The 12856-nt window shown below is 33.4% G+C and overlaps 1 protein-coding gene across 2 annotated transcripts in view; it reads left to right on the top strand.

The window, feature by feature from the left end:
- Window positions 1–12856, top strand: part of FAM185A (family with sequence similarity 185 member A) — a 75498-nt gene that overhangs the window by 12355 nt on the left and 50287 nt on the right. For both annotated transcript variants that reach the window (XR_009609968.3, XM_060632311.3), the window contains exons 3-4: window positions 4427–4519; window positions 8921–9059. Coding sequence is in view for 1 of the 2 variants with exons in the window: in XM_060632311.3 (XP_060488294.3) it covers window positions 4427–4519; window positions 8921–9059 (232 nt within the window). In the remaining variant the exon portion in view is untranslated. The remainder of the gene's footprint in view (window positions 1–4426; window positions 4520–8920; window positions 9060–12856) is intronic.

The following is a 12856-nucleotide window of genomic DNA, read 5'->3' as shown; positions in this document are numbered from 1 at the left end:
CATGTGTAAGCGTTTTCGTAATTAATCTCCATTGTTTAAGGTTTAAAAGATTTTTTCCAGAAGGATTAAACCAATAGCAGTGTTTTTTAACCAAGTACCAGAGCTCATCAAAGGTTCCCCTTTTCACTTTTACTCCTGAACTTCGCAATAAAGTACGAAGTATGTTAGAGTAAGCTTCATGATCCTGAGACTGGGAGTTTCCCATACTTCACTATCCCAAAGCGGGGACTTACCTGTCCTACCGCTCCGCTTTGGTCCCCTGTGACTGTAAACCGAAGTAGTCCAAGACTGCTGCACTGAATCCTGCCGACTCCACCAATTGTCCCAGAGTCGCAAAAGATGAGTCTGCAAACAAAGTGCAGTTAGTGAAGGTCCTCATACTCTAGTTGGAATGAGGCCCCCACTCCAGAATGAAGCTTCTTTTTATTAGGATAATTGCTAAAGGCTATGTGCATAAAGTCAGCCAAGAAAGTGTGTTAATCAATGTAATGGTTTAGCTTTTCAAGGTTGAATTTTGAGTTAACTGGTTTCTATATCACTAGGAAGGGTCAGGTGTGAAGGAGGATCGGCCTTTGACAATGTTAATGGCTCTAGGCATTCCTTATGAGCCTCAGCAGTGTTCAGCTGTGTAAACATGTCCTAAGGCCTTGCACCTTCTCCAGCCCTTCCCTTTTGAGGTCTTTTCCTTTGATGCTTCTCTCCTGCATCTCCCACAACCTTCCTTTAGTATCTGTTCACATGTGAACCATTTCAAATAAATTTAATTGTACAAATGTCATAAAAGATTAAAGAATCCTATCATATGTCCTTTTAGCAAAATGATATGGTTTGGGTTCTTATTGTAAAAGATACACAATGAAATCTTCATGTTGAATGACTAATTGGATGAGAATATTCATAGCTCCTTTTATATTGTTCACTCATCAGTGCTTGAGTTTTAGAATGTGCATTTAGAATATTGTCTTCTGAAAACTCAGTATCGTATACTTTCAGTTTCATAATCAAAATTAGAAGCTAGATGACACAAACAAATGGAAAGACATTCCATGCTCACGGATTGGAAGAATTAATATTGTTAAAGTATCCTTACTACCCAAGCAATCTACAGATTCAGTCCAATCCCTGCCAAAATGCCAATAGCATCTGTCACAGAACTAGATCAAATAATCCTAAGATTTGTATGGAACCATGAAAGACCCTGAATAGCCAAAGCAGTCTTGAGAAAGAAGAATGAGGTGTCACAATCCCAGATTTCAAAATATACTACAAAGCTATAGTAATCAAAACAGTATGGTAGTGGCACAAAAATAGATGCATAGATCAGTGGAACAGGGTAGTGAGCCCAGAAATAAACCCACACCTATATAGGCAATTAATTGGTGACAAAGGAGACAAGAATATGCAATGGAGAAAAAACATTTTTTTTCAATAAATGGTGCTGGGAAAACTGGACAACTACTTGGCAAAAGAATGAAAGTGGACTACTTTCTTACATCATACACAAAAACAAACTCAAAATGGATTAAAGACCTAAATATCAGACCTAAAACCATAAAACTCCTAGAAGGAAACATAGGAAGTAATCTCTTGGGCATCAGCCCTAGCAATATATTTATGGATATGTCTCCTCAGGAAAGGGAAGCAAAAGCAAAAAACAAAACAAAAACAAAAAACTCAGAATTACAAAATGAAAAAGTTTTACACAGCAAAGAAAATTATGAACAAAATATTTTTTTTAGAATGCAAAGAATTTTATTTTTGAACTTCTAAATTTGAAAACAAAACAGCCTAGGTTAAATAATGTAGTTTTCCAAAGCTGAATATGCTCATTTGGAGCTCAGTTTTTCTGGCTTGCAGTAAGAAAATAACTTCCTAAAATTCCTATGCAGGAACACTACTGTTTGATTATCTGTGATTGGATGAACTGACCAATCTCAGTTGGTAACATCCCTTTTTTTCCCCCTTGATAAAGGTTTAAAAAATTCTAGAACAGACATATTTTTCTAGTCTTATACAGACAATCTCATTCTAAATGTCTCCTAAGAGGCATATACCATATACAGGAATCCATTTTTGTCCTTCTCACTTTCATATACTTGAGAAATCGGTGTGGACACACTCACTGTGCTGTGTCCATCCACTAACAGGAAGAAGACTTGATTGGTGTTCAGCTGTAAGCACCTTCTAATTATCTTGATGGGCTCACCCACGTTGACATGATCAGACACAAGAAACTTGGTTTTGTCCAGGACAGGAAGTTCAGGAAGTTGCTTCTCACCCTTGTTACCGTTCTAGTGAATGGGAGAAGATATTTGTGATGATATATTTGATAAGGGGTTAATATCCAAAATATACAGAGAACTTAGCACAACTTAACACCTAAAAACCAGAAAATCCAATGGAAAAATGGGCAGTAGACCTGAATAGACATTTTTCCAAATAAAACACATAGATAGCCAACAGATAAATGGAAAGGTGCTCAACATCACTAATTATCAGGGAAATGCAAATCAAAACCATAATGAGGTATCACCTCACACTAGTCAGAATGGCTAGTATCAAAAAAGATAAGAAATAACAAGTGGTGAGGATGTGGAAAAAATGAAGCCCTCATGTGCTTGGGAACGTACATTGGTGCACCACTGTAAAAAACAGTATGGAGGTTCCTTGAAAAATTAAAAATAGAAATATCATATGATCTAGTAATTGCATTACTGGGTATTTACCCAAAGAAAACAAAAACACTAATTTAGAAAGATTGCAACATTATTTACAATAGCCAAGATAAGGAAGCATTCGTACATGCACGAATAAATAAGATGTGGTGTGTGTATACATATACACACGTACATGTATATGCTCACACATGCATGCACACACACAGGAATATTACTCAGACATAAAAAAGAGTGAGATCCTGCAATTTGTGATAACATGGATGGACCTAGAGGGTGTTACGCTGCAAAGTAATTCAGAGAAAGACAAATACCATATGACTGCATTCATATGTGGAATTTAAGAAACAGAACAAACAAGCCAAGGAAAACAAAACAAAAAAGCAGAGAGAGAGAGACAAAGAAAGAAACAGATTCTTAACTATAGAGAACAAACTGATGGTTACCAGAAGGGAGGTCAGTGGGGGATAGAGGAAATAGATGATAGAGATTACACATACCATGATGAGCACTGAATTGTTGAATTACTATACTATACATCTGGAACTAATATAACACTATATGTTAACTATACTGGAATTAAAATTCATAACTTAATAAAAAGTATATTACCATTAAAAAAATTGATGGTGATTCTGTAGGCACTGTTCAAGTATAAAGGTACTCAAAATAATCACAAGAGTGCAGATTTAAATTTTTTTTTTTTTAAATCAGAAGCTACTATGCTGCTGTCAGTTTCTTTGCATTTCTCTCTTTTTCTTTTGGCATTTATCTTTTGATTCATTTGATAATACTAAGATATCTTTTTTGTCATTTTTCTTCCTCCTGCCATTGTGGCATAAAACAAAAAATGGTTTCTCAACTTTGGCACTATTGATATTTTAGGCCAGATAATTTCCTGTTATCATGGGCTGAACTGTGCCCTGTAGCATGTTTAGAAGCATCCCTGGCCTCTACCTACTAAATGCAAATAGCACACATTATGACAATGAAAAATATCTCTGGACATTGTCAAATGTTCTCTGGGGGACAAAATCATGTTTAGTTGAGAACTACCATTCTAGGCAAGTCCTTCAATTCTTCTGTTGCCTTATCACGGGCAACTTAGGCTGTTGCCCTAAGTGTGACTATATCCTTCTTCAAAAGACTCCAGCCATGGAGTGTGGGTTTTGAAATCATACAGAGCTTGATTCTGTTAATTTATATTTTGTTGTTTTCTAACTGTCCTGTACCTTTCTGATTCTTGGATTTCTTTCTCTGTAAATGGGAAAAAATATAACACTTATTTCTGAGTTGTGAAGATTAAAATCATAGATCATATAAAGTAGTTAACATTGTATTTGGTACAAAGAAAATGCCAAGTAGTGATAACTATTGTTATTAAAAATGATAAGTATTAATAATGATGAGCAATAACAATAATTATTATCATCTTCTTCATCATTTATGTTTAGTTACCCAGTTATGATGATCTTATATTCCCAAACGCTTCTTCAGTGAAGTTACTGGAACACGCAAATATCTCTTCTTATTCTCTAATGAGTACAGATGACTTATTTAACCTCTTTAATAGCAGTTGGCTCTCTTTCCTAGTTGTTGTAATTATTCCAAACAGTGCATTTCTGTTTTATTCCTGGTTTCTTTTTCTGCTTTATTATTATTTAAGAAGAAATGTATAAAATGTTGGAAATGTTTTTATGAGTCTCAATCAAATTTATTTTCTCCTCTATATTTTTGTATTTGTCTTTCAGAGTCAAAAATTGCATGTTCAAACAAAAGGAGGCAAAGTGATCTGTCTGGGAACAGTTTATGGAAATATAAATATTCATGCATCAGATAAAAGTGTAAGATTGAAACTTTTTTTTTTTTTTTTTTTTTTTTTTTAGCAATTACAGTTTTGTATCCAATTGGCTCACACAACTTGTAGGTAGGTTCTTCAAACTTTGTGGCATAATATTCCATCTTTTGAATGCATTTTAGTTCATTAGTAAATTAAAATTTGAAATTTAACTGATCAAGTATTATACAACTTAAATTTTAGCTTGTGACTTAATACTTTTGACAGTTCTTTAGTTTTTTATTTGGAATCAATAACATCTTTAAATAATAAATGTTTAATCCAAGTTCTAAAGGGATGTTTATGAACATGGATTAAAATCGATCATTAAGTTATACTGCCATGATCAGGATTAATTTTTTTTATGTGTTAGGTTTATTTGAGCATTTTTCTAAGACCTGTTTACTTTTCCTTTGGACTAGTAAAGGTTGAATTTCAAAACAACTTTCTTCAGCATTTTCCACAAGATGGCACCATTAGGTAGCATTACTGTTCTCCAAAAGCTTTTATTACCTATAGGGATTTTTTGGTTGTTCTAAAATAGCTTGTATTTTTAAGTTAACTTTTGTTGCTTTCTGTGATTTTGCCTACAATGAAGAATATAGATGTAATTTTGAAATATAAATTATCACAGTTTTCTTAACATTATGGATAATGTTTTAAATCTTTGAGAAAGATCTTGGTCACCTTTTATTTTACACTTACACAATTTGTGAGAATCTTTCTTTGTAAATTTAAATTCTCTACTCAGCTTTTCTCTGAGATAATTGGTGAGGACAAGTTATAAATATATCTTGTAGGTAAATTATTGTTGGCATAATTAAACAATGTAGATTTTAACAGTAACTGTTTCTACTGTCATCACTTTTATTTTCCATCACCTGTGTCTTAGAACCTTTAGGACATTGTTTAAACCCAAACATTTGAATTTATCCTTTAAATTAAACTAGGAAAGTATTGAAAGATACTGCCTGGCCTTACGTGGCAGCTTTTTTGAGATGGCATTTAGTTTCACCCCTTGGATTGCTGTGGGCTTGGAAGTGCAAAAGCGAAATTGTACCAACTTTGCAGCTCCTTTAAATCTGTCCTTTAAATCATGGCTTATGTGAATTGAAATGATTTAAGTTACCAAAATATTACATTTTGATATTCAAATAAAGGTATCAAAGAAAAATTATAATCATTTCTTAATTATTAGCTGCTGTTCCCACTCATTAGTTATTTATTTGTTCCAACTTTCATGGTTTATTAAATATTCATTTATTCCTACTTTCTATTATACTATTTTGTTTCTTGCCTGATTGAGTTTTGTGTTGTGTTAATGTAGATATTTTCTTTATATTGTGTATAGTGTTCATATTTAAAGTATATTTCTAAGTTTATGGGTTTTTATATAAAATAAATGCTTATATATTTACTCTTAATATATAACTTTCACAGAGATGTGCTATAGATATTTGAGAGGCAGCATATTGAATTGGTTAAGAGAACAGAATTGAGAACCAGACTACTTGGGTTTAATTCCAGGCTCAGCCACTTACTAAGCTCTGTAACTTCAGACAAGTTACTTAACCTCTGTGTCTTGGTTTTCTGAAAAATGGAATAATAGTAATGGACTTAACTCAGAGGGTTATAATGAGGATTAAATCAGTTAATATAGATGAAGTACTTAAAACAATGTCTGGCACATAGTTATCTCTAATATGGTATTTACTATAATGATGATGGTGAAGGTAAGTGAAAGCACAGGAAAGATGACTAGTCCTAGATCTACCAGTTAACTTTACGGAGTCTCGTTCCATTATTCATAAAATAGGGATGGTATTATTTGTTTTTCCTATTCACAAGATTGTGAGAATAAAATGAGTACTGTAAACACTTAACAGCATTTTTAATATGTTGTTTTAAATGGAGTGTCTATTTCTAAATAGTATCATTAATTTTAGTATCCTAAGTTTGGTACTGAGAAACTAGAAATACATTCCCTCTGATGGTTGGATGAATTCATGACATGGTTGTCACTTGACCTCTCTTAGTCTGAGCTACAAAGCCACAGTACTTTCTTAAAGTTTGATTTTTATTATATATGTTGATTTATAATAACTAAACTTATGAAAAACTTTCCTTCTTGTATGGAAAAGAAAATTAATTTATAGCAATATCTCTGTCAAGAAGGTATTAATTTTTGGATCTACTTTTTGTTCTTTCTTTAAACAGCTGCTTCTGTTAATAAGCAAGCTATACAGTTTAATCCAAAGAGTCTGTTTGTTCCCTTAGCATTAAATAACTATAAATCAGAACCTCAACATTTTGCTATAAACTATGGTGTCCTATCTTTAATTGTTCTAGTTTGTATCTGATATAGTGCATCATATGTGGCCCTCAGTGAATTTTGAATTTCTTTGAAGTTAATTTTGTGGAATGATTGGTTAAAATAACTATATTATTGTAGTGGGGAAGGTGTGGTACTTTCACATGCTTTCATTTGCTTTGGTACAGCAGGGGAGGATATTTTTCTAGTTTTCTACAAAATAAAATATTTAGAGTTTAATGAACAAAGTAAATCCTTGACCATTTCCAGATACTCATAAGGAGTCTCATAAAGGCTTTATTTGGTTGTGGGGAGAGTCTAATCAAAAGTGCTCCTTTGCTAATTTAATTAAGTTTCAAATATTCTTTCAGTATTTATCTTTTGTTATTGCCTAAACCAGCCTCACCATCTATAAAAAGCTAGAGTGTTCCTCCTTGTCTGCTTTATGGAAATACTTGGAGAGTTTGAAGCCATGCATAAAGCAGCTTTTCATGAAGAACTTTGTAGGTAAAGGACAGATTTTTTCAGGAATTTTACACCTATGCTATAACACTGAGGAATGTGAAATATCTATATTCTCGCAAATTTGAATGAATTGTAGGTAAAATATCTTTTTTTGACTGATTTATTGAAACTAGATTTAAAGTGAAAATTCCTATGAGTCTATAATTAGCTTAAAAGAAACTGTAGATAAGAAGCAATCAGGTGCATATTATATACTTACTGAAAGCTAAAAAAGGAAGTTATATATCTCAAATCCAGAGGGTGAAGAAATTCTAATTTGCTTCCTGGTGGAACTTCTGAGTGCTTTTCTTTCTCTTTTTTGTACTTACAAATTTTAGTATTCTTGAAACTCAATTCTTCTTATATAATATTTTCATTTTTTATCAGTTTTTGAAAAACGTATTAGGAGTGGATGACACTAGTGTGGTGATGATGTGTTGAAAATCGATCTTTCTTTAAACACCCCAGCGTAATACTTGAATTTGATGCCAGGCAAAATTGTAGCATGCCTTCCTGGTGATTCTGTTTCTATGTCAACATAAAAGTAATTAACACTCAGACATAATTAACACTCGACGCTTATAAAATGTTTGTTTGAACTTTGATAGAGATGATTAGAAATTATTACTGGATATCTTCATTTTATATTGTGTTCAATATTTGAAACATAAATTCATACTAAATTTTGTTAGGGAAGCTTAGGGATAGATACAAAATTCTTTTCATTTTGTTTAATAGAAAGCTACTTTGTTATTAGATGTAAACTGGAAAAACTGTATAATTGATAGTGTATTCACTAATTAACAGATGACAGGAGAAAATCATGATAGTACAATCAAATCAGATAAAATATGTGCTAAAATTAAAAGCCTATTTATAATTTAAACAAATTTGAAATAGTTGGAATCTGATACAAAGGATCCAAAGGATATCTAGAGCAAACATCTTACTCAATGATGACGCTATATTGTAAGTTTTCCCTCTGAGAAGAGACATAAGTTTAGGATGCTTGCTATCTCCTTGCTTTTGTTCACTGTTGAGTTGGAGACCTGAGCCAGATAATTAGGCAGGAAAGAGCAGGAAAAATGCATTAATATAAGGATTGGAAAGGAAGTAAAGAAACTATCACTTGCAGGTAATGTAAATATGCATGTAGAAAAATTTTCTTAAAAATCAGGAAAATTATTAGAATTAGTGAGTTTAGTGAAGTTGTTGGATTTAAGATCACATACAAAAGCCAATTAGGATAAAATGAAGTTTAAAAAAAGATTTATAATAACACTTAGAAAATACCAAATAGGAATAAATTTAACAAAAGCTGAAGAACTCTACAAAGAAAATATAAAACATCATTAAGAGAAATTAAAGATCTAAATAAGTGAAGGAATTTAATGGGTCTATTCCACATTCCACAGAAAATACATTGTTGCTCACAATATTATAATTAGAGCTAGAGAATCAACGTAAATAAAGTGATTGTGTACTGGGTAGTATCTTTTTATCTAGTTGCCCGTTTAAATCTGAGGGTACCATTTTGACTTTTTACCAGTCTTTGTTTTATAATGAACTGATTTTGAGTTTTTCTTTTGATAGACTGTGACCATAGATAAACTGCAGGGAAGTACAGTTAGTATATCTACTGAAGATGGTTTGCTGGAAGCCAAGTATCTTTATACAGAATCATCATTTCTGTCTTCTGCTGCTGGGGATATTACATTAGGAAGTGTTCATGGTAAGATGACAAAGGCCTAATACATCTCAGACTCCATATAACATAAATTTTTAAGAGGTAACTCTTATTTCTCTTTAGTTGAAGAAGGATCTGCCATTAGGAAGCTGGCCTTCTAAATAATTAATGGCAAACTCATCATCTTTTTAAACAAACATAAAATAAAATGACTCATAAACTATTATATTTTATTTTGGCAAGATATTGAATATTATGCTGTTATATTTGAAGGTAATAGTAATTCTGGTTTTTAATGCGTTTCCTTTTGTTACTTATTTTTTCATTTATTTTTTGCTCAGCTGTGCCTTGAATAGTTCTAGTGATTTGTAACTCTTCATTTTTTAATAATGACTTTTATGTAGTATTGCATTTCTGGTAATGGCAGTGAAAAGTACTGTACTTAATATATTGAGTAGCTTTTAGTAGAAAAGCAGTTCTTTATCAAGTCAGATGTTGACTAACACCCGTGATTAGAACAGCACTGATCTTTGCAGTGCTTTTTACCATATTTACATTAAATCCATTAATGTTTAATTTCTTTTGCTTTCTTTTAACTTAGATAAAATTGAATTTGGTACAGTTTGCCATTAATAGCTTACATGAGAGTAAACAGAGGCACTTTTTTTGAGGAAGTCCTCAAAAAAACTCTTAAGTCTCTTGATTATTGATTACTTAAAGTGCTGAAATGGAAACAAATTGCGAAGAATAAAATAATTTGTTCCTTAAGTTTTGTAAAGCCTTTTATATTTACTGACCTTTAATATGAAGTCAGATACCTTTCCTTGCGTGGTTTAAATCTGAGTCAGATCTGGATCCTCTCTTGGGCTGTTGTCCTCAGGTTGGGTTTCTTGAAAGCAGGCGCTGAGATGGAAATTCGAGTGCAGCACATTTACTAGGGAGGCGTCTTGGAACCAATGCTGTGCAAAGGAAGGAAGCCCAATTTCTACTGGAGAAGTTGGACCTGATGCAGCCACAGCAGTCCCAAGGGGGAGCTCTAAAGCTGGGGTGGTCCTCAGAATTGTCTCAAGTTAAGGTGAGGGAAGCTAGACCTTTAGATCCCCAATCATTAGATGCAAGATGCCCCAGGAAGGAGTATGATTTTGGGCCAAGATGGCTCTTTTCAGCTGAGGTAATACCCTAAGAGGGCTGACAGCTGAGGGCTGTCTGTCAGCAGTACTCCCATCAGCTAGGAGAATAAGCCTTGGGTATAAAGGGGTTCTGGATGACAAATCATAGCATTCATTGAAGTTATATTTATTGATTCATTCAGTACACATATTGACCACCTATTGTGTGCCATACTTTCAGACACCAAGGGTACATAGTTGGGCAGGAGATGATCCCTATTCTTAAAGAACTAGTGGTGTAATCAAAGGATTGAATGTCATCTTCTTTATTTGTAATACTGGCACAGCAGTGAGAAGAAGTAAGGGAAGGGAAAATTTGATCCATTTGCCACTGTAGAAAAGCTTACATGTTATACAATCCTGCTTTCCTCCATCTGGTCCTTGGCCCACAATCTGCTTTGGTTTTTCAGTGATAGTAAGTATGTAAAAGAGAAAGAAATAAGAAAGAAACCCTCCTATTAGTCACACCAGTGTCTGCCTACTTTTTAATCACCTTTCAGACAAGCCTACGTTTCTTGCCTCTCTCATGCTACCCTTATTTCCATCCTTGTCCTAAAGGACATCCTTGTCAGTATGTGAATGTGCTACTGGAGTTTGGAGTTTGGAGGTGGGATGGGTATGGAAGAACAGGCAATGTTCTAGGCCTACATCCTAGTTGGTGAGAAGATCAGAGTTGTGGCTAGTGAAAGGAAGTCCCTATGTTCTAGCTACTAGGATTTGAGTAAGGAGGAATATCTTCTGAAGATCATCCCAAGCTGGAATTCTGAGTATATATTGCAGTGAATTCTTTGTTCTTCTCAGTGGGGATGGTCATATAACACAAATTATATTTTGGCTATATTTAAACAAGCTGGCTTGGGAATCTTAAAACTTGTTTTTATGGGAAAATGTGTTGCTACTTCTAAATGTCTGGCTTACAGAAAACAAATTTGGGATACATTCTAAGACCTGCCTATCTAGGATTTATTTAGTTTGGCTTCCTTTTCCTTTAACAAGGCTTAAACTGATTTTTTTTTTTTAGTAGATTTTTAGCAACCCAACATACAGATGTTATAAAAAAAGCCATTTTTACCACAAATACAATGTCAGTAGCTGTATAGTTGTCTTTTTTTATAGATTTACCAAGAAATATTAGTTTGGAGGTCTTGGTGTCAGTGGGTGGGTGGATGGTTTGAAAGCAAATTGAAAAGAAACATGTATTGAGTGCCAAAGTGGACCAGCGCCTTTCACTTAATGGACATTTGGCTGTTTACAAATGAAAACAAAACTTAGAAATGTCTAATTGTTTTCTCTCCATTACAAGTTAATTAATGGAAGAGCAAGGATTTAATCCAGGTTTCTTGACCTTCTAGGAGATATTTGTAAACAGTGTTCAAACAAATCTGTGTAATAGCCATGGTGAACCCAAATGCCATCATTGCCCTGAGGGATTCCTGGCATGCTCTGGAGATGTTTCCTCTAGACAAACAGCACTACCACACAGATGGACTGTTTCAGCTATGTTCTATATCGTAAACTCCAGTTTCAGTGACATTTGTGATGCCTTAAGACATCTGGAAAAAATGTGGATGTTCTGTACAATGTTTTGGTTCAACTTAGTCTCATGGAGATATTTAGGAATTCAGTTTATTCCATAAAAGTGCTCTCTTCAGTGTATAGTTTCTAAGGCTTCCATAAAGGAAGAGAGAGCATGAAACTTATTTCTTGTATATATTTTCTGTTTGTTCATATAACCTGATGGCAAACCAATACCCAACACAGTGTTAAGTACTTAGAGGATGCCCAGTAATGAGAAAAGGGATATTGCAAGCAGTAATATGTCTTTTTCTGGCCTTGCAAATTGACTCCTAGATGTAGAGAAGAAGAAAAATCTATCCTAATGGTTTTCCAAATGGAATTATTAAGTATAGTTAACTATATATTCTAGATAAGAAAATGAGTAAGCTAATTGACTAATGATATTCACTATTTGTAAGGTTGGTTGAATCATATATATTAGGTATGTATGTCTTCTAATATAAAAGAAACTAGTTTATTCGTTGATTCAACAAATATTCCCTACTCTCTTGGCACTAGCAATCTAGGAGAATAAGTAGTTGGATAGTTTGTACTTAGGTATAAAATTTTGGGACAGTTTACTCTCTTGATTTCCTTCTAAATTATCAAAAACATTAGATACTATGTGAATTATGTTTTATTATATTCTGCTATTTGAATGTTTATTATTTTAAAAAGTCCTCTACATGTATGTATAAGATATAAACATATTTTTATATTTAGTATTCTACTAAATATGTTTTTAAAATATAAATATATATAATCTCCTGACTCTAAAGAGAAACAGAAGCTTCCTTGAAATGGTTTGCTGGGGTTGGTTTTTATTTATAACATAATTTAAACAATTAATGAGAGTTTAATATGTAGGCATACTCAGGGCACCTGAGTGGTTCAGTTGGTTAGATGTCTGACTCTTAATTTCAGCTCAGGTCATGATCACACTGTTGGTGAGATTAAGCCCTGTGTTGGGCTCTGTGCTCTGCACAGAGCCTGCTTGAGATTCTCTCTCTCCCTGTCTCTCTGCCCCTCCCCTGCTCTTGGTCTCTCTCTCTCTCTCTCTCTCTCTCTCTCTCTCTCTCTCAATAAATAAACGAACACTAAAAATAAAATAAATAT

This window comes from Panthera onca, chromosome A2 (assembly GCF_046562875.1).
Source record: "Panthera onca isolate mPanOnc1 chromosome A2, mPanOnc1 haplotype 2, whole genome shotgun sequence".
Classification (NCBI taxonomy): Eukaryota; Metazoa; Chordata; class Mammalia; order Carnivora; family Felidae; genus Panthera; species Panthera onca.
Note: the sequence above shows the minus strand (reverse complement) of the source record. Positions and strands in the feature narration are given on the sequence as shown.